General features: G+C 41.2%; 1 protein-coding gene across 3 annotated transcripts in view; it reads right to left on the bottom strand.

The window, feature by feature from the left end:
• Positions 1 to 23356, bottom strand: part of RANBP17 (RAN binding protein 17) — a 284697-nt gene that overhangs the window by 107084 nt on the left and 154257 nt on the right. For all 3 annotated transcript variants that reach the window (XM_090064588.1, XM_090064589.1, XM_090064590.1), the window contains one exon: positions 18799 to 18872. In XM_090064588.1, the coding sequence (XP_089920714.1) occupies positions 18799 to 18872 (74 nt within the window). The remainder of the gene's footprint in view (positions 1 to 18798; positions 18873 to 23356) is intronic.

Genomic DNA, 23356 nt, shown 5'->3' with positions numbered 1-23356 from the left:
CTTGTGAGACAGGAATTATTACAAAAAATATGGTAATTCAAGAGGTAGGAGTTCTTCTCTTATATCTTTTATTGGAACAACTGCATACTTGGGAGAGAAGTTAGACAAGCTCCCAGGCACAAACAAACCTTCCCCAGGTCTCAGGGAGAAGTAGATCCAGGTCAAGCTAAGCAGCAGAAAGAACTCTCACCTCTTGCACATTTCCTGGAATGTCACAGCTACAACACATGTACCCCACCACATAATCCTGCAACTGATTTATTATGAAATATTTTATTGTTACCCATCAGTAATCCCTAGTTAGTGACCTGTGTTAGTTACTTATATAGCTCTATCACACTAACACTAACCACTTCACAGTCTATTCCAATTATCCTCCCAATCTCCATGAAATTAGAAATGTTAATATCCCCGGACAGCAACAGGGAGAGATATTGTGGGCTAGACTCACAAATATTTCCCACTGAAATTGTACCTTATAAATCGTGTAGCAATGAATTCCTGCTTCAGTTTCAGGAATTCCCCATCTAGTGTCATATCAAATGCTATACTGCATTTCAGACACATTAGATCTATCACATTTCCCTACACATTCTGGGGAGTTTTTACAGGGATTAGTCCTCAGTCCCTTTCAGCTTTTACTCCCTGACATCTTTGATAACTTCTACTGTAGAAATATAGCAGAACTAATGTAGCTGTATCTTCCTTTCATTTTTCCATTATACTCGTACAGCACATATACCAAGGCATAGGGTCCATTGCTTTTCCATCTATTAGCGTCCAACTATCACCCCATTCCATGATACTCAAATCCTTGAAAAAGAGTTCATACAAAAGTCTTCCCCCTGTTTGCTGCCTGTGACTTGGTCATAAAGCTAAGATGATGTCATGTTATAAAAATCACTGAATTAACATTTTAAGGGATTTGATAAGGGTGGAACAGGATTATACTTTGGCACCTAGTATGTGGAATAGGATCAGGCCCATAACATTTCTCCTGTCATCACTTAATATGCCTTCCCATACAGTCCTGCCTTCTAATATGTATAATTTATCAAGTGGATGTTTATAAAGCTCTTAGATGATGAAAATGACCAGATATCCTATATATGGTACCGTATATTACTGAATTCACCACATCCAAGACAACTTTGAATTTAAGATGATCCCCACCAATAATTAGATTCTATACCTGGAAAATTATAAATTTGTTGTCATTTTACACAGAGAAGGTTGTTTTATATTTGTCCCCCCTGACCTATGGCGGGGAAAGCAGAGGTGGGGATGGGCCAGGCCCTTGCCCCTGGCTCTCCTGCACCTTATCCCCCAGCACTTGTGCCCATCCCTATCCATATCTGCCCCATGCCATACATCCCCACTGTCACATACCCTACTGCCACCTGCCCATCCATGCTTGACCCTGATCCCCAACTCCCTGCTTCCCCACCTCCTGCTCTCCCTAGGGTGGCCACTGGTCCTGGTTTATATCAGACTGTCCTGTTTTTAAACCTGTTTACTAGGGCTATGCAAAATGGCACCCTTCCATTTTGACTTGAGTTTTTGACAGAACAGTTTTGAATTTAATTTAGATTCGAAACAGCTGTTCTGTTTCACTTTGCTGAAACTGTGAAGCTGTTTCTACACTGTTTTGACGTTTTGCCCATTCAATATAATGAAGCTCCAAACAGCCTCTCTCAACTGGCAGACAGATGGGGACCTGCAACCCTAGGAGGGCTGCGGAGGCTGTGCTAGTCCTCCCGGGGCTGTGGGCCCCCGATCTGCCTGCCAGATGAGGGAGGGAAGCCAGGTGCTGCTGCCTGGGACCGGGGTGCTGGGGAAAGGAACCGAGCCCGATTGCTCAGTTCCCTTCCCCAGTGCTAGATTGGGCTGGGGAAAGAAACCCAGCCCAGCTAGGCTGACTTCCCATCCCTAGCCCGATTGTAGCACTGGGGATGGGAAGGCAGCCTAGCTGGGATGAGCTCCCATCCCCAGCACTAGATTGGGCTGGGGAAAGGAAGTCAGCCCAGCTGGACTGAGTTCCCATCCCCAGCCCAATCTAAGGGCTGGGGAGGGGAACTGAGAGATCTGGTTCAGTTCCCTTCCCCTGCACTGTGATTAGCTTCCTGCAGCCTGACCACAGGAGGTGCGGAGAGCCAGGGATGCACTCCCACCTGCTGCTGGGAGCGCAGCCCTGGTTCTCCCGTCTCCCACCATCTGGTTGCTGGCTGCTTCAAAACTCAAAACGTTTTGAAACTTTGAAACATTTTGTTTTGAGGCTGTTTCGAAGCCCTTCATTTTGATTCAATTTTGCTGTTTCCAGCTTGAAATGAGTCGAAACACTGTTGAATCGAAACAGCCAGTGAAATTTTGCATAGCCCTACTGTTTACCTCCTGTCAGTTTCTCAATAAGGAACAGATTGCAAAAATTCCTGTTTTTTCAGTTGATTAGTGGAAATACACGTCAATCATTTGTCCTCACAATTCTATTCACTATGCCTAGAAGTAGGTAGACACACAACCAGGAGGAGCAGGGTTCCCAGCCAGGAAGGGAGGGAAGGAGGTGGCCTTTCTGTGGTAGCCCTATCCCTTGCTGCTGATTGGCCAAGGCAGTGGCCTCACCCCTCACTGCTGATTGGCTGGGGAAACACCCCTCAGCAAGGGGATGTCCTGTATCCTGGGGATGTGCCAGTGGCACTCTAGCTCTCCTCCAGCAGCCTGCTCCATACCCTGCACCCTTCCCCCGCACCCCTTGCTCTCTTGTGCCTGTCTACCCCACTCCTGTGTCTGACCCCTACTCCCCGCCCACCACCTCCTTACCTTCTGCTACAGCTCTGCTCTGGATCACAACAATCAGCAGCAGTCAGGCCCAGCCCAGTCTGGCCAAGGATTTCACAGATTTCATAGACATTAGGGCTGGAAGGGAACTTGGAAGATCATCGAGTCCAGCCCCCTGCCCCAAGGGCAGGAAGTCAGCAGGGGTCATAGGATCCCAGCAAGATAAACATCCAAATTTCTCTTGAAGGTGTTCAAAGTAGGTGCTTGAACCACCTCCGGAGGCAGTCTATTCCAGACTTTGGGGGCTCGGACTACAAAGAAGTTCTTCCTTATGTCCACCAGCTTGAAATGGTCCTGGAGGAATTTGTGACCATTTGACTTTGTCATCCCATGGGGCGCTCTGGTGAACAGACATTCCCCCAAATCCCAGTTGGGCACCCCAGATAAACTTATAGGCGGCCACCAGATCACCCCTGAGCCTGCGCTTTTCCAGGCTGAGGAGTCCCATGGCTCTCAGCCTCTCATCATAAGGTCTGTTTTCCTGACTTCTTATCATGCACATCGCTCTCCTCTGGACTGTCTCAAGGAGAAGCAGTGGAAGTTTCTGGCTGGGTTGGGTAGGGCTGAAGGGACTGGAGCCTGAGCAGGAAGTAAAGAAGGATGGGGGGGAAGGGCAGACACAGACACATTTCACCTGATCTCCCACCAGTGCTGAATAGAACAGAATAATTACTTCCCAGATTTTAATATTAATACATCCTGGAATCAAGTTAGCTTTTTTTTTTTTTTTGCAACAGCACTGTCCTGTTGACTCAGATTTGTTTTTTTAGGCACTATAACCCTCCCCTCCATTCTTTACTGAAGTGGTAGCTTTCCTCAAAAGGACACATTTCCTTTATGTCACCTGCAAATTTTAGGTGTACTACATTCTGTCATACAAGTAATTAATGAAAATATCAAACATAACTAGGCCCAGAACCCCATTCAAGATGCTTTCTCAGTTTAACAGAAAACCATTATCTCCTATGCTGAAGAACAGTTTTGTAAACAATTGTGCACCCACCTTTTGGGGATTGCATCCAGACTATATTTCTCTAGTTTGCTTATTGAATGTCATACGGGGCACTGTCAAAAACCTTACGGAAGTGAGGCTGTATTACTTCTATTGCTTCCCCCTCAATCACTAGGCCAGTTATCTAGTCAAAGGAGGAAATTATATTGGTTTGACACAACTTGTTCTTGAGAAATCCATGTTGGCTGTTTTTTATTACCTTGTTATCCTCTAGATACTTATAAATTGATTGTTTAATAATTTGTTTTAGTACTTTCCCAGATATCAAAGTTAGGCTGACTGATCTATTGTTCTTTAACTCGCATCTTTTTCCTCTTTATAAAGATAGGCACTATGTCTGCCCTCCTGCAGTACTTTGGGACCTTTCCCAGCCACCGTGAATTCTTTAAAAAAAATCACTAACAGTTTAGATGTAGTTTCAGCTGGTTCTTTAAGTAGTTTAGGATGAAGTTTATTGGGCTGTGTCAACTTGAATGCATCTATCTTCTTGAAATACTCATACCTGGGCTGCCACTATTCTCACCTATGCTCCTATCTTGTTGTTAGAATTAATTTCATTAAGTATCTGAGTACAACTAACTTTTGGGGAGAAAGTTAAAGCATACAAGGCTGAATACTTCAGCCTTCTTTATATCATATTTATCTTCCTTCCCTTATTAAGTAATGAACCAATTCTTCTTATATTTTGTATAAAATACACACAAGAATTCTTCTAATGTCTGACGGAGAGAACCTATGCACTGACACAGGAGAAAAATGCTCAATGCTCCAAGACATTAAAGCAAGCTACCATTTGAGTCTAAGTGCTGGTTCCTTTTTTCTTGTCTCTCAAGTGGCTTATTGATTAAAAATGTTATAAATGAAACAGAGTTAAAGCAACCAATCAGAAAGTTTCAAGTGGCAGAGTAAAGAATTATATTTAATAGCATTACCACTGTCAGGTGAACAGGAACTTATGTAGTTTTGTCTAAAACGAATATTCAAAACAGCAACAAAAGATTACAGATATTCCTTATAACTACACTCAAAGCAAAGAACTACACTGTACATTTTCAAAAAGAGCTAGTTTCTAACCAGTGCTTCAATAATAAACTGAAAAATCATATTTAAATTAAAAAGGTTATTATTTTTCAGATTATGGAAAAGCATGAAGACTAGCTTTTAGTTTGGATGTAGTACCAGAATAAAGCTGAGGCTCTCATGGTTCTCTGCCTTAGAGCCATCCAAATGATTCTGAAGCCTTTTCTAATTGCATGAATTTGCCAGAGCCAAATGCATGCTTTTTCTAAGGTAATGCCTTCAAATGTATTAACCTGTCATTATTTTAGACCCTGTGTTAAAAAAAAATAAATTAGAATAAAAAGAAAATAATCCATCAGTTTCTCCTTCAACCTGTAATCATAAACAAAACAAGATTACTGTATCTTACATATATAAAGTGCCTTCTTAATTAAAATTATTTTGATTGGCGAATGTTTGTTGTTAGGGTTTGTAAAACTAACGGCCCTTCTACATTTGCAGGAAAAAGCACAAAGAGATTTAATGCCCAATCCACACAATTGCGCCTCCTGCCATGTTAACCATGTGCATTACAATCCTGGGCTCCCCCTGCATTGGCTCGCAGAACTGCAAGCTGCACAGCTGCTGGGAGTTGCAGTAAGGGCAGTGCTCTCACCACTGTCTCTGCTGAAAGCCCCACATCTGATGAGGCTCACAGCAGTGGCAGCTTTCTCCCTGCCGTCCCCTTGTGCCCCAACCTGATGAAGCTCACAGCAGTGGCAGTATTCTCCCTGCTGCAAACCACTGAGCCCTGCAGTGGTGGCAGCATTCTTCCCTGCTGTCTCCACTGCGAGCCCTGCAGCTGACAAGGTTCACAGCAGGGGCACTGCCAGGAACACTATCAGCTGCAGTCTTGTCAAGTGCAGGGTTTGCAGTGGTAGTGCGCCCCTATGGTTGGGAGCCCCTTAGTTGATAGGGAGTACCTGGCCCCACACACAATTAATGGCATGATAAGAACAAGCTATGAAGTCATTACACATTTTTTTGCGGAATAACTTTATAGCTTATTGCTTGTCTTAGCAAGACATTAATTGGTTGAATGTGTAGCTGGGTAATGACTTAAGGCATGATTAACTGGTTAATCATGCCTTAAGTGTAATGTGTAGTTGGGGCCTAAACTTATTATATTAACAAGGACTGATAAAGGATGGAGGGTAAGGGTGATTTCCTCCAACCTTTGTAAACTACTTCACACTGTTCTACTGTGTTTCCTTTTTTTTGATCATCCTTTCTAAGTCTTGCTGACAAAGCACTCTTCATACTGAGAATCCCAAATCCATGCTACTGCTATCAGCACCACAGATCACTCTTGCATGATAATTTTTCAGACATACTGACTGTAATGAACTTAGTGGTACCTGGAATGAAGATGATAACTCTAGGGTTCCTGCTTCAGAAGGAATGGAATGAGTTAGGAAATAAAAGACAGGACATGAGATGGGAATGAAGAAGCACAGAAGGAATGAGGGTGGGGAAAAAGGAAGGGTGAAGGTTTGAAAAGGTATAAGGAGAAAGAAAGAAGCAAATCTTTTTTATTCATTTAAGGGTATCATCTCTATTTATCACTGCATGCAATTTCTTGTTATAATATGACAAAGCCTTATTTTTTAATTTTTATTTTAAATGAAAAAGAGGATTTTAGAAACCTTTTGTGCCATTTACGTCATGAATCTGTTGTGCCATTTATTATGTGGACATGCACAACAGACAGTATGTTGAAGCAGCTGAATTATGAACAAGAAATATTTGATCCAAAACCAGTTGAAAAGCTCAAGGGATATATTTAAAATATAATTAATAATATTATGGCTATATTTACACAACATGATCATGTTTATAATATTCAAAGAAGTGTAGAGTCATAATAGAATATTTCAGGCCAAATTTTTCAAAGTTGTCTAAAGGGTTTGTATAGATACTTCCCATTGAAATGTATAAGATCTGGCATCCAAATGTATAAGAACTCGCATCCAAATCCCATAAAAGACTTTTAAAACATCTCAGCCATAACATGGTATTTATATACCAGTAATAAGGAACAGAGGGCAATTTGTTGGCAACAGGGCTCTGAACAGCCATGTTTTCATTATTTCTTCTAGATTATCATAATTTAAAATTAAGAACTCTCTGTGGCCCAATGACAGTGATTGGACATATACCTTTCATTAAAACTGAGCAAAGGTGAAAAGTTAAAAAAAAGTGCTGCATTTTAGTTTGCTATGATTCAAGGATTACACTGATTATTCATGAATGTATGGAAGACTGCTGGGTATTTGTAAAAATGTTGACATATCCAAAATGTTCCATGAACGTTTTGAGCTTAGATACAATGACACAACCTACAGGAAAGCACGTGTATATATGAAGACAAATAAACAAATAATTACTGGGTGCATCCACACATGGAAGCATGTCTGCTTGCAGCAGCTAAAATAGAAGCATTGCAAATTTTAGCCAGGGCTTTTTGCCTCAGCACACATGCTTGGACATGCACTTTGCTGTGGAGCAAATTGTGCCACTTGGGGCAAAATAACCCTGCCTGGCTCCTCCTGGATCTGCAGCCAGGGGGAGCTAGAGCCCAGGGCCAGAAGTTGTGCTGTCTCCAGCACTATAAAAACCTGCCCTGCCCAGCAGCTCAGGGTTACTCACCCTCAGGAGCTTCTGGGGCCCAGCCAGTTCATATCTGGGGATACTAGCCCCTTGTGTTAGCTAGACTGTTGAAGCAGCATCCCAAATTCACTTTTTAAAATACCCCAAAATCCACATTCTTACACAATTAGAACAAAAGAGAGAGAGAGAAAGGCGGACTGATCAGATGGGCAATGTTTTATTGCTATATTTACAATGTTAAAGAAATCTGGAAGCCTACCAGTGTCTCCAGCATCATAATAAAATAAATCCTAAATATCTATGTTTTAATGTTTTAACATCGCCACACTCTGGGGGTAGATGTGCACCTGTGTGCACCCCCTGAGCATCGCCAATGGTCCCCTGCCTCCCACAGGGCAGACCCCCCCCCCCCCACAGCACATGGACTACCCTGCCTGCAGGGTCCCAGGGCCCCCCAGGGGCTACAGTTTCCCCTCCAGCCTCCCTGCTGGTCTCCAGCCCCCTGCTTGTCTCCAGCCTCAGGAGACGAGCAGGAGAATGAGTAGGGGGCTGAAGGCCAGCAGAAGGCTAGAGACAAGCCCCTGGAAATGAGCTGGGGACATTCCCCTGCTCTCTCCAGCCTCTTGCTCATTCTCTGCTACTGCTAATGAATGTGTGGGACCTGGGAGAGACAGTGGGAAGCTAGGGGAACAAATGGTGGGCAGGGGGAACTAATAGGGGGTGGGGGGAATGAACAGGGAGTGGGGAGAGTGAGCTGGGAGCTCGGGGAATGAACCAGGAGCAGGGAGAACAAACAGGGATGGGGAGAACAAATGGGGTGGGGGGAACCAACAGGGAGTTGGAAAAGGTCCCCTCCCCCCTCCTCCAGGCCCCCAACCCCCTACTTACCGGCAGAAACTGGGTCCAGGGCCCTGCAGATTGCACCACTGCCTGTCCGGTGTGGGCAGGCAGCGTGCTTCAGGACCAGGGAAAGAGCCAATCACTAGGGTAAGAGCCAATCCTCTGTGGAGGACTGAGACTCCATTTGCCTCAGGGCAGAGTCTGGGATCATGCCCTGACCCAATTTTTTCCCTCAGGGTTTTGTTTGAACCCTGGATATACAGGGGTCTAATTTTGCTCCCCCACTGCAAATCTGCAGCAGGGGGAATATTTTTTTGTTCTCTCACGTGCCTCTTGCAACATCTCAAAGGGGTTTGAGATGCTGCAAGAGGCATGTGCAGGCTCCTCTGGATGCGCACACTATGTTCAGTCAAACATTCATCCTGGATGCATTACACAACATTTACTTTTCTCATCTTGTTGTTATCCTATTAAGGACCAGAAACAGTACTGTGTGAATTCAATTACAATCACACAAAACAAATACCAAATAGTTGAAAAAATATTTTGTGAGCCCATATGCTAATTATTAATAATCACAATTGCATGGGTGTCCATGTGATGAATAAAGGCTCATTCCTTAAGAGAGAATTGTTCACATGCTCAGCAGGAGACTTATTTCTGATTTTCAACAAAACATGGATGGAAGGCTTACTATTTTGTGGCAAAGAGACATAACTAACTGAAATAATCAAAATATTTATAAGAAACTCATGGTGGCTAAACTCTGAGAATACTTCTGGCTTTGATGAATATCTACTCAACATAAGATTTAATGCATTAAGTAAAAATAAGTGACAAACTCTCTAGTATCACAATTGCTGCTGGAAGATTATCAAACATGTAATACAACTTGTTCACTATTAATGTTGCAAAATAACTTATTAATGGATATTGCTGACCAGGTCTGCACTGTGGAGTCTGTATTAAAGAATTCAGAGGGAACAGTTTAAAAGCATTCACATGGGAATGGCCCACCGGAGAAACTAAAAACAGGTGTAGCTAAGATACTTTAGACAATTATCTTCAAATCTAGGAGAAACATAATTCGCTTGTCCTGTCATTGATCACTGAACTCATACCAGACTTCATGAAGTGCTTCACATGGAAACCAGAAACTGTGTTTTCCATGAGAAACAGGAAACTATCACAAAATAGGATGTGTAAGTCTTCTAACAGCAGAACACAAACATTCTTTAATATGTCACAAAGGATTACTGCATGTTTGATCATTACAAATCAAAATATTATATGTGTTCCTCATGTTTCTCCCAAAGCATTTAAAAACAGAATATTTTCTCTATGAATCTTAACTGTCATGATTAGATGTAAAGCATTTTTGATGTAGTTATAGGATCACCTCAAAGTAAGCAATGATTCTAATGGTAGGGTGTAGTGATGACTTACTGATTCAATATTTTCAAAGTGTTTTTACCATTTTTTGGTATAAAAAGCAGTGGTGGTCATTAATGAGGCAGTGTAATTTTTTAAAATAGAACATAACTGTAGTATCTCAAATAACACTATGCTCTGACAAAGCAGTAACCATAATGGATCACTTCTAACTATAAAGCAACTTAAAAATGTACTAAAGATACAAAGTCACTGTTATTTTTGATGAATATAATGTTAGAGCAATATTCATCATGATCATTTTCTCTTATTTTATATAGATAAAAAAAGGATTTTTTGGCTAAGCACAAGCATAGGCTAATATTTTCCTACTGTGGAGCCATCTGTTAAAACGTGGACTTAGCTTACAGGGAAAAGTGACTGGTGATGTCACTATAGTTATAGTACTCCTCGTCACAGTTGGCAGAATTTGCTCATTAATGTGGTAAGAATGAAACAACAGAAATGCTGCCACCCCAAGCTGCGCCATCTAGTTATACTTATTACATTATGCATCAGGACATTATGGGGTGCCTATACACATGCTTTGACACGTTCTAATTAGAACCTGTTGGAACAGACTTGATGCTTGATGCTGTAGCATCTCATGTATTCAGGAACTCATGTTTCAACATGGTGGTAGGGGGCACTTTAACTGAAGCTTGTCTAATGAGCTTTAGTTAAAGCGCCCCTGCGGCCATTTTTAAATGTGGGACACTGAATACACGAGACACCGGGGGCATTTTAATTAGAGCGACTCCTGAGACTGCTCTAATTAAAATGCCCTCCTACCTCCCTCTGCTACCCCCCACAAGTACATGTATAGGCCTCCATAGATTCTAGTGCCAATTTTCACAGAACAACCTATCACTGGTAAGCAGGTAGTTTATTTAAATGGATGGGGACGTGAAAGTGGGTGTCTAGATAATGGATGTATTGTCAATTGATAAATATGTGTCCTGCTTATTCCTCAATTTAAGTAAAAATGCTCCTTTTTGACACCAAAATGATCTCCAGGATAATATTAAAAAAAAGACAAGGTTTTCATATAAACTTAAACTACAAATGTAAAAAAAATCCAATACTAAAGATCAAACACACCACCTAAAGCTGGAAATGTTTTCTTTTAAAACAACTAGTCGTTAGAAATGTTGCATATGCTCAGTAAATATATATGCAGGACCAGTTTACTGCTTAGCTTAAATGGCTGATGCAAATACATATATGTCAAATCTAATGCATATAGTAGTATTTCTAACCTGTGAAATGATTTTTCTGAGACTTGGTTGATATGCACAGACCCTAGTTTCCTTTCAATGACAACAATAGATGGGAAAGACAGGCAAACAAACTGAAGTCTCCAAAATGTCATACAATGGTCTTTCTTTCTCAGTTTCCCAATTTCACTGTAGTTTCAGCAAAAAAACCCAAAAACCAAAAAATCCCCCCCCCCACCAAAGAGGAAGGTTTTTAATTCCATGATAAGCTTTGCTTCTAGAAATCACAAGAAATGCATCCATCAAAGTGGGCCACTGTGCTGACTGATTCAGTTGCAAATAATTTGTAGATGACAGAAAAAAAGAATGTGTGGGTTTTTTTGTTCAAGCACAGATCACAGCATTCTTAATTACAATAATTTTAAAGTATCCTGTGTGAGTATATATACTTCGAAGCAAAAAGTTATCCAAGTGGAGCAGAGGAAGGTAACTGTCAAGACACCCACACAAATCAGATAAATAAAATCAATTCAGAGAATTGGGGACAGAAGAAAGGGATATAATACATGGGCATATTTTGTTATTTTTAAGGATGTGGCTTGCCCTTAACATAACACAAAAGGCAACTGGGAAACAACAGGCCTTTCATTCCATGCTCTACTCCCACTCTTTATGTAGCTGGGTAGAGAGAGAGTCAGGAAAAGACAAAAATCCTTATCTTGCTGGACTTCAGATAACCACTGGACAGCTAATCTGGACAGAAAGAAAAGAGAATTTTCTGTACAGAATTGTGTCGCTCCAGATCAAATATATATAAAAAAAATCTCCTTTCTAGCTTCAAGACTTTCTTGGAGAAATACTTAGATTTAATAGGCAGGAGAGTTTTCTTAAAGCTAAATGTTACAGCTGCCTCTATCTTATTGGGACGAAACTATTTAGCTCGTCTTCACTTGAAAATTAGGTCATGTTAGAAAAAGTCCCTAAGGAATCATAGAAACTAACACAATGTTTGTAGTCATGGTAGCCAGAGACAGGTTACATTTAATATTGTGTGAACTTGTCATGTTTAACCTAATTGTTCCAGTATTTTGTCTCCAGTAAAAACAAATCTACTGAAGATCATTTGAAAGTCTGCAGACTAGGTTTAGAGGAAGCCAGTTTGGCGGCACCATTCACTTTTTTCCCCCTCGGAAGCATGGGTAGTTAGTAGAGCTATGCAAAACTTTGGTCACTGATTTGATTTGGAGGAGATTTGGCCGAATCGCTGAATCCAAATTGAATCAGGAGACCCATTAATCTCTCTGAATCAAATTGGAAGCCTTGGATGTGGACACAGCTTTATGTTTTTTCTACATACCTCAAGATAACAGGCAGCTTGTGAATGCTGAGATGGTGGGGTGGATGGAGTGTTCAATGGGAGTGCGGGGGACCCAAAAGTGGACTAGAAGCACTTTTGGTTCACTACTTGGTCCGCTGTGGAGTGCACGGGGGACCCTCCTCCCCAGTGACTGATGCCTCCTGGGTCTGGGGGGAGGATGATCTGGGGGGGAGGCACGACTGGGGGTGTCCCCACACTCGGCGGCAGACCTGGAAGTGGACTGGAAGTACTTCTGGTCCACTCCCAGGTTCACTGCCGAGAACACGCAGGGCCCCCCTGCACTCGTGTGGGACACTCCATCAGTCCTATTATGTCAGCATTCACGAGCCACGCCTGGTACCTCGAGGTACATAGAAAAAACATATAAAGCTGTGTCTACGGCCAAATTGCTGATTCTCCAAATCAGAATCAAATCTTCAGATTCAGCCAAAACGAGTTGGGACAGTGATCCAAATCAGCAAGTTGAATCAATGTCCCCCAAATTGGGCTGAATTCGAATTGAATATGGCCCACTTTGCACAAACCTAATAGGTAGTACATTCTTGTTTCACTTTTCCCAAGAGCACAGAGAAATCATTACTCTTCAGGGACTTCAAATTTCTTCACAGATTTTCCAAATCTCCAGAGATACTCTCTTGCCGTAATTCAGCAGTTAAACCTCAGATTTAGAGGAAAGTTCTCTTTTCTCATAAGACATAACATCAAGTCTTGATATACAGGGAAAAAAGGGTATAACTTTCAAAAATCAAAACCTTTAACATTTCTCTCAGGCCTGCTAGATTTGAGAGAAAGATAAGCATGCCCAAGCAGACCAGAGAAGGGCCATGACAAGAGGCAAGAAATTCTCTCTAATTATTTCCTAGGAATAATAAGGAAAAAAGAATCTATTTGAATACTGCAATCCTGGTAGACTGGATTTAAGTATCAGAGAAAAGAGGGCAAGAATTACAGCTTCTCAGTGATGTGGGTTTTCTGGAAAATTTTGAATTGGAAAATTTTCCAGAAAATTTCCCAATGACCTAAATAGAGCATAATCTGATTTAGCATGTTTATTTGACTTATATTTAATAAACAAAACTAAAAAAGTACCCCCATGTTAATTTTATTTCCCAATAGCCACAAGTGTTTGAACTAAAATATATGATTAGGAAAAAAAATTAAATACAGCGCACTTTATGTGGTTTAAATGTTATATTCAAACACATTCAAAGCTTTATGTGAAAATAAACTATTTTTATTGGAATACTTGTATGTATGCAAAGACAATACACAATAGCATGTACTTCCCTTACATTGTTTGTTTAAATTTAAGAAAAAAATGAAGGCACTGAAAACTGTTGACACACTAATTTTAGCATACCCAAAGAACTGTGCATGATATGCCATGGCTGTCCACTCATCTACTCCAACAGAGTTCAACTCTCTTCCACTGAGGTCATTGCGGCACCTCCAGTTTCACTGTCACTATCTGTACAATCACTTGCACTACTTACTAGTTCCATTTCAGAATCGGATTGAGGCAAATCTGATTGAGAACTACTTGAACCACATTCACTCTCGCTAAAGGATGCTTTTACCAATTAATCTATGGACAAGGGCAACTTATCGCACTGCATCTTCTTCACTATTTGTGCTTCTGACTAAAACTCCAGAAGCAAGACATTTTGAGAAATAGAAACAAGCTTAGCAGTGCATTCATTTGTTAGTCTATTCCTCTTTTTTGTCTTAACTGAGCTGAAAGCCTTCCAGTTCCATTCACAAGAGCTGCTGTTAGTGGAATTCTTAGGATCCTTAAAGCAATCCTACACAACAGCCAGGTGTTACAGTAACCCTTCCACCATGTGAGAGGAGACACATTCTCTGCGGCCCGCCAAACAATATTTTTGCTCCAATGTTTTTCTTTTGCATGATACTTAGCAATGTCTGCCATCACAACTATTTCATCAATGTTGGGGATGTTCTTAGCCACTTTAATTGCACTGAGGGCTGTGAATAATTCATTTGATAAATGTTGTCCTCTGTGTTGAGGAGCGAAAAGGTTTGCTGCCAGATTAACTGGTTGAGAGCAAAACTCAGATCTCTTAGTAAACATCTGTTTTACTTCTTTTTTGTATAGAGGTGAGGAAGGCAAATGCCCAATTATATTTTTATTCAGTTGTCTCAATATCTCTGGAATATTTGAAAGGCCTGGTGTATCTCCTTCAAGTTTCTTGACAGCAACTCAAATTGGTAGTAGCAAATTGAATGCTAACCTTGAACTTGAACCCAGAACACATCCTTGTTGAGAATCTGCTTCTGAATGTTCCTGGGAATAATCCGGGATACTGTGTCATCTAGTGAAGCACACTACATACAGTTCTTTGTGTGCAGCAAACTATATAAACACTTTGTAGCCGAGCCCCAACTAATTTCTCCTGGCAATAAAAGTGCACTTTCCTTCCCCTGCTTCTCTTTGTGTAATTTCTTCAAAGTCTGATTAGCAACATGATGATTTTTGAAATTGCTTTGCAGTTTGCCAATATTGTCTTGATTGTATTTACACTTACTATGTCCTTTGCCAGAAGATTCAAACCATAAGCAAGACAGCCAAATACTATTAAATGAGGATATTTTGCCTTTTAATATTTGCCATGCAGCTTTCATATTACTTGCACTATTAGTTACAAGGATTGTACCCTGGAGGGACTTGCACTTTCAATCTCTTCACTCGGTAATTTGGCTATGTAATCACCTGTATGACGAGAAGATTTGGTAGCAATGGCTTTCAGGAATATTGGTTCAGGTGTTGCTAACATAATGTTCAATAAAGGATTTCCTTGTATATCAGTCCATCCGTCTAAAATCAGTCAGTCATTCTGCTTGACCATTCCCTTGAATAATCATTATTTGAACTCTGTCATACTCTCTATCTAAGAGAATGTGATAAGCAATATGACAGTAACTTATATGATGGGCAAATTAGTTCATAAAATTCCTTCCAGTATTGATTTTCAGTTATGGAAAGAGGTGTTCTGCTTGAAATATAGCTCAAGCTAATGCAAAGGGAAGCAGAGGGCCACTAACCCAGTTTTGGCAGGCTGTTGAGGGCCACATGGGTAGCCCTGCCACTTGACAGGTGCCCCACCCCTGGTCACCATCTTGGGACCAATGTCCCAGGACCAGCACCAATGGGGCCCAAAGCGGGGCACAGATTGGCAGAGGTCTGTGGAATTGGGCTGGGCTGCACCAGCAGGGGAGGGGGGAGCTGGCCTGGCTCCATAGAGCCTCTGTCAGCAGGGACCCCGTGCTCCTGCCACCCTGCTCTGGGCCCCGCCGGCACTGACCCTGGGGCATCGGTGTGGGCCCTGTGCTCCCACTGGCTCCCCGCCCACTCACAGTCAGTGCCCCCCAGCCCCGCGGTACAGGTTGGGGGCAGTGTACAGCTCCAAATCCCTGCTCACCGGCAGGGAAGAAGCTGGTGCTGAGCGCAGGGAAAAGCGGCCCCTCACCCACCCCATGGCTGGCACTCCCTGCTGCAGGCACTCGCAGCCCACATGGGGCTGTCTAGAGCAGGCACAGGCAGTCCCAGATGGGCTGTGAGCGGCCGCAGTGTGGGGCACGGGCCACACAGCCAGTGAGGGGCCACTCTTTCCCACGCTCAGCACCAGCTTCTAACCCACCCCACTGGGGGAAGCAGCCCCTTGCCAGCCCCATGCCCAGTGCCCCGCGCTGCAGCTGCTTGCAGTCTGCCTGGGGCTGCCTCTGCCTGCTCCAGACAGCCCCTCATGGGCTGCAAGCACCTGCAGCAGGGAGTGCTGGCCATGGGACAGGCGAGGGGCCACTTTTCTCCATGCAGGGAAGAAGCCCAAGGAAAAGCTGAGCGTGGGGGGGAAGCGGCCCCTCCCCTGCCCCATGGCTGGCACTCCCTGATGCAGCCACTCATAGCCTGCATGAGGTTGTCCAGAATGGGCACAGGCAGCCTGATGTGGGCTGTAAGCAGCTGTAGCACAGGGTGCTGGCCATGGGGTGGGGGCCATTTCCCCCCCCCCCGCGCTCCTTCCCTGCCCAGGGTCCCCCCCACCCTTCTCCTCCCCCACTTACTTGTGGTTCCGGTGCAGGGCAGCCATGCGTTCCCAGGCCAGAAGTCCCGGCAGGGGCTTCTGGCTGGGGGGGGGGGAGGGGGGGCGTTGGGCAGGCCCTGTTGTTGGAGCCCAGCGGGCTTCCCCTGGATCCTACTGCCTGTGGTTCCTGTCATTTTTAACAGGAACCAAAGGCAGAGAAATATTAATTTTCTACATTTTTAGGTGCCCCGCAGGCTGGGTAGAATGGCTTGCGGGCCATATTTTGCCCACCCCTGAGCTAATGTCTCATCTGCTTTTTCTTGAGCTTCTTTTGACATTTTGTCCACAAATCTTGATAAAAAGCTTGACTGTTATGGTGGATTGCATATCTGGTGGTAGTGATCTTGAAAGTGAGGATCCTGCTTTTTCCTCCAGACCTGGCAGCTCAACATTTTCATTTTCCATTTTTTGCAAATTGGCTATTTCACTTGAGCAACAAAGTTCCTGCAACGAAAGGGGGAAAAGATTTTTATTTTAGTGTATATTATCCTAGCCTTATCCATAGCCTGGCCTCATCCATCAGAAGGAAAAGAAGAAGCAGCAGGGAGCTTCCTTCTCCCCTCCCCCCCCCCCGCCCCACCAGAAAGATCACTCTGCTGCTCAACTTGTTGTTCAGTTGTCCTGGGACTGCAGAGCTAAAGGGAAGTATAGTCTGGCCTCTGTCACTGGCCAAAGGACTCAGCTCACTCTGCTGGATTGAAATAGTTAACTATTTATCTATTATGTAATTAAAAATATATATATATTGCTAAGCCAGCAGAAAAGTAGGATACAAATATTTTAAATAAATAAATATAGTCCAGAGTTGCATTAACAACTTTTAAAATTATAGTGTTTTAAAACAATATAGAAGCTAGTCTATACTGTGTGTAGTTTAACATATTAATTTGTTTACTTACAAAAGATTCCTAAAGTAGACTTTTCTCAGATGATGTTGTTCCTCCACTTTGGTGTATTAGCTTTCTGTATATGGCTTGTACTTTTTCAGGACAGTTTCTACATGTTATTAAATGTTTCTTCATTCTTGTTTCGTTGTTAGCATACTCCTGCCCACACAATTTACATCTACCAACTTTCTTCCTTCCTTCAGTGGCTTAACTTCACTATAATGATACCACACACTAGTTTTTTTTTTTGGTTAGGCATTATTATGACTACTTCAATGCAAAAGTACTAGAAAACTAACAGATCTTATACAAATACTTCCAACTTTCCCAACTCAAAGAAAGAAATGAGACGCTGCTCCACGTGTTTGCTGAACTGAAAGTGAAACAAAAATTAATCACAGCTTTAGTTTTGGCTTTGGTTTCACTTGCAGTCTGAGATGAAATAAGAATTTTAGCTTTGGTTTTGATTTGACATGCACAGCCAACTAGGTGGATTCATAACTTGGTTTTTGGTTTGGATTATTATGCGAGTGTATTTACCCTCCTGTTTACAAATCAATAAAACATATCTCTATTCTCTCTCACTTCCTAGGGATAATTACCTGAAAAACATTAATTAGAACTTTGAAACTGCCAAGCTTACCTAATATTGTATTGGCATTTATTCATTGTTACTAATGAATTTTATGAAACAATTAATTTTTAGAAATGGAAAATTTCCTACAGAAAAATAAAGCACTGGAAAATTTTCCGCCCCACATGTCGGCAGCTTCTATTGTTGTCTGCCTTCCTGCTCCCAGGTCCTCTATGAACTTATGCCTTCTGAATTTCATAATTTTAAGGATGAGAATTCAGTCCAATCCACTCAACGTCTAGCTACGTTCTGACAATTGAAGTGTGTTTCAACAGGTACCTTCCAGCATGCGTACTCCACAATGGTGCGCATCAACCTAAGGAAATGAGGGTAATCTGCTACAAAGGAGAACAAAGCAACTTCAGTGCGGATTATGCTCTTCAGGTTCGATGATGGTCTTTCTTGATTTTTACCACAGTGTAAGAGTGTTGTTATAGCCAACCTATAAGCTGTTTCCAGTGTACAAGTGAGAGGAAAACTATGTGGCCTTCCAGGCCCAACCACAAAGATAAATAATCATGTGTACATTCTTCATACATCCACAGTTCACAACTATAATGAACTGTTTAAGACTATAATGGTATTTTGAAAAGAACCAATGCAGTTTAAGCTCTTTTATCCCACATTCAAAAGTGATTTAGGTATTTGTAGTTTAGACCCCCTCTGAAAATTCACATTTATGAGCCTAAAGCTGCATTTAAATTTTAAGACTTAGTGTTTTAATTAAAATTATGTTTGTGAATTAAAACTGAATTTAGATCAACATTTAAGCAAAAGAAAACAGCACAGACTCACATTTTTGCCACAAATGTTTCAAGAACATGGCTGTCATCTGTTATTCCTAAGACTTCTGACATTCGGGCATACACCTGAAAATAAACATTGCAACAGTAACATATATAAATGTATAAGTACAAAATATTACTTATTCTAAAATTATATTAATCCTTTCCTATTTGGGTTTTGCTGAAGAGAGGCACAGGCATGAATGTAGATTATTCTTTCAGTCTGTCTGACCCTGGCTAAATCAGCATATGGATGATTCATATCCTTCAAGGCAGTGATTCAGGAATTTGGGGCTGATAGATTTTCACTTACCATTGCATAAACATATCCTCCCACAAAGAAACTTTAAATACTCAGCATAAACAATGCCCTCACTTTGTGGCTCAGGGAGCAAACCATCTCCTTTCAAGGAGGTAATGGTGCTTTATAAACAGCTTCAAATGGGTAGAGAAAAGCAACACGGTACAACATCAATATAATGAACTCCCATGACACAAGAAGAAAAGGTCATTAAAAGGTGTTTGCTACCATAAGATTAGCTAATTTGCTGTATGATAATTATGAAAAAAATGGTTCCTGTTATTGGGACCGTTAAAACCAGGGGTTTATTATAATAAGTGCATAGTGCATACAATGTACTCTCCACCATACTCTAGCATCAGTAGCATGAACATAAACAATGCTAAACATCTTTCATTTATAGATCGTTACACAGCCAGTTGTGAAATCTGGTTGAATTAGATATTCCCTAGATTTCAGTTTTGGGCTTTTTCTTCTCTTGGCAGTCAACTAACTTGAAGACATGCTTTCTAATAACCGTTTGTCCCAGGATATGTACTACTGCTCTTGTCCTAAAATTCCACCACTCAGATCTAACTCCTCTTGTGAAATAATATCAATGAGTAGGCTAAAGGACTTGTAGCATTATACCGCAGATTTACCAGATAGTCTTACAAGATGTTGTGACATTTTTAATAACCATAAAACTAATTACTTTGTACAACTCTGACAGAGCCAGAAAAACAGATGCTTTGTGAAATACTTCACTGTTGCTCTGCCAACATACCTTGCCAAACTACATAATCTCTGAGATTCATTCAAGACCTGGACTAAAGATAGCTTTACCAGCTAGTGCAACTCAGTTTAGTCTCTTTAACCCTAATTGATGTCAGAACAAGGACTGTCAAATATTTAATCTTTCCACATTATGTGATCAGATCAAGTATCTACTAAGATCTAAAATGGGAGAAGCAATTTCAGAACATGTGTAACCTAAGTCACCTAGTAATGAAAGGCTGGTGCCATCTAGTGCCAATTTTATTCTGGACCATTACTATCACACTATAAATTACACAGAATTACAGACTTAAAATATATCTCTTAAGATACTAAACTTATTTAAATCAAATTCTAATACTTCAAGTGATGCTCACCTCAGTTATTCTTGAAAAAAGAATTTTATACTATGATGGAGCAAGTGACAATCATATATTCATGTTCTACACATTTCAACAGTTTTTAATCAAAATACAATAAAGCCATGATTCAATCCAATTTTTGCTCTAATGAAAGACTACACGAAAGCTCAACAGCAAGGATATATTTACTTACAGTTTTGGCCAAAAGTCAATTTTTAATAAGATTATACTGTATTATGATAAAAATGTACACTGAACAGGACATTTATAAATAATAAAAGTATGATGACAAATAGTATAATCTCTCTCTATATATTTTCAAAAATATTTGACGAATTATCATTTATAGCACTGGTATTTAAACAGGTTTCAAAATATTTATAATAGCATACTTAAATGTTTTTTTAAAACATTTAAACATCAGGATTTTTATCCTCAAAACTACTACTCCTGTAACAAGCCATGCTATCCATGACTTGCAAAAGGTTTAACTTGTTTTCCTACTTTTTTTTATACGTGATCTTTGAAAGTTTTACATTCCTTACTAACACACACTGATATTCAGATGCTTTCTAACAAGAGGGAGAGAAAGCTAGACTGGATGTGAACAAACATCTGCTCTACTATCGTTGGGTTATGTTGTCAAACTAGGCTTTCACCATCCAAGTTTAACAAATAAAATACTGGAACTGCAGTCAATGTTGACAAAGAGCAGTGCTTTAATCCACAATTATCCTTATAACTCTTACTACTCCTTTTATCATCCATTAGCTTTGATTCCCATTATCCCATCAAGAACTGTGTCAACGCTTTTGTCCCTGGGGATTCCCCTCAACTACTAGGATCTGACAGCCAAGGGTGAGTGCTAAACAGGATCATTACCTCTTAAATCCACTTATCTGATCCAGTGAATAGTAAATTGAAAAGCTCATTAACAGCAACAATCTGATTTGTTTCCACATGTGACAGGGTCATTTTAAGTCAGGGTATGAATACACTGTTTGCTTTAAAGACTCCTACACATTTTGTGGCAAATCTTTAGCAAAAATGCACGATATTGAAGTGATTAGAAAACATCTACAACAAATACAAAGCAATATAGGTATAAAAGTGACAGCCTCAACTATAAGTCTGCTCAACTTAATTACACTTGAACCCTTACTGTGAAAAATCTAAACAAAATCAGATTTAGCTGTACTCTCAACATTTCATGCATTCATGCAATTCCTCCGTCTCCACGTAATCTGCGGAGAATGTAACTGTTATGTTAGCTTTCATGGCACAAGGCAGGGTAGAGATGCACCTTATGTTACATTTTATATTACCTTCTGTAATTCAATAATCCTTTGTTTTCAGTCAAGTATTTGGGGCAAATACTGCAATTCCCTCACACATTATGTGTCTACACATGCACATTTACTGTGCAGAAATAAAAATAATTGGGCAGTACGGGCATGTCTACATGTGGACACCCATACTGTGCAGTAAATATGGCAAATTATGCCAATTTGAGTGTAAATTTGGTATCTGCATCATGCAGGTATTAAATTTACGCCCGATTAATTACTGCACAGTAACACATGTGTAGATGCCTTACTATGTAGTAACACCGTGGACTGATGTGGGACTACAGCACTTTAACGCCTGCACATGTAGACACTGGCCTATTCCCATTTACTGTACTGTAAATTCAAGCCAGCGTAAAAACACATGTAGACATGCTTACAGTGTTGTACAGTGAGTCTCAACCAGGGTATGCTGAGATCCTCTGAAGGGTGACACAAGGTATGAGGAGATAGGCAAGGGGTGAGGAGATAAACAGATAAGCACAGGCTCAGGCTTGTCTATTTTTGGCCAATTCCCCACCCCCACTGCTCAGCTCCTCTGCAAGGAAGTAAGTACTGTTATATACAAATTACTGTATTTACTCAATCCAAAAAAGGTTTTTTCCCTAGTCAATATCTTAAATTCAAGTAAAAGGTGGAGAGGTGGCAAGGTAGCTCCTGCTGCACTAGTCCCAACCTGGGCTTGGGGTCCCTGCCACACTCCCTGCAGCCTTGGTATTCTTTTGGCTAGGCAGCAGCTCCAGCCCTGGTTCCAACCAATGCTGCAACCTGCTATTGCCACAGCCATTGAAGCCTGGCTGGGTAGGGGCTAGAGCTGGGACTTAGAGTAAGTGGCAAGGGGATCAAGCAGGGGGGCAGTGGCACAAGGGGGCTGGCACAGGGGTTGAAGGCAACAGTGGGGGGGTAGGAGACAGAGGGGTTGCATTAATGGGGGGACAGGAGGCAAGCTGCAGGGGAGCAAAGAAAAAAAGTCAAGCCATTTGACTCCCCCTGCTGCCAGCCCCCCTGCCACTGCTTCCCCTGCTGCAAAGGGTGGAGAGACATGAATTTAAGATGACAGCCCAATAATCAGATTTTATACAGGGAAAATTATAATCTATTTATAAATTTTCCATCTACAGAATCTAATTATTGGGGGGATCATCTTTAATTCAAAGTTGTCTTGGATTTTGGTAAAGACAGTAGTTTTGCCACTCAGTTCACAAAAGTTATGGATGGGTGCTTCAAGTTCAAAAACATTAAGAACCACTCATGTAGGAGATATTTGTGAGCTACATATACATTCTTGGTTACATTTTGAGTTTGTTCTGGAAATTGTAAAGAAATGTAAACATCTATTAAAAACATCATTACCAAGAAGACAATATTCTCCTGCTCCAAGAAATGCCATGATTCTTGGGCACCGTGAGTGCTGAATGCAAGCATTTTTGGACATAAAACATATGACAATTTTAAAAAGGGGAATGTACACAGAGTACTACGGGGGGTGTGACAGGTGCGCAGAAACTGTTCTTGTTTTAAATTTCTAATTTAAAAATAAGTTAGAATTACTTGGCTTATATCACTGGGTCACAAAGATAGGAGCAATGTATGTGGTCAGATAGGCTGAGTTCCAGGGACTGCATGGAGATGCCCTTTCTGAGGTATCTGAATCCTAAACCAGTCCATAGAACATGAAAATGCAAGTTCTGAGACATTCACATGCCTTTAGATCCCTTAAATAAAAAGGATTTCTCCATAAATTGGAAACATCTTACAAATAAATATTTTATATTAAGCTAAATGCACAAGCTTTAGCATCTG

Source organism: Crocodylus siamensis, chromosome 10, assembly GCF_052110815.1.
Source record: "Crocodylus siamensis isolate JL-2025a chromosome 10, ASM5211081v1, whole genome shotgun sequence".
Classification (NCBI taxonomy): domain Eukaryota; kingdom Metazoa; phylum Chordata; order Crocodylia; family Crocodylidae; genus Crocodylus; species Crocodylus siamensis.
This window is presented reverse-complemented; position numbering and strand designations above follow the sequence as displayed.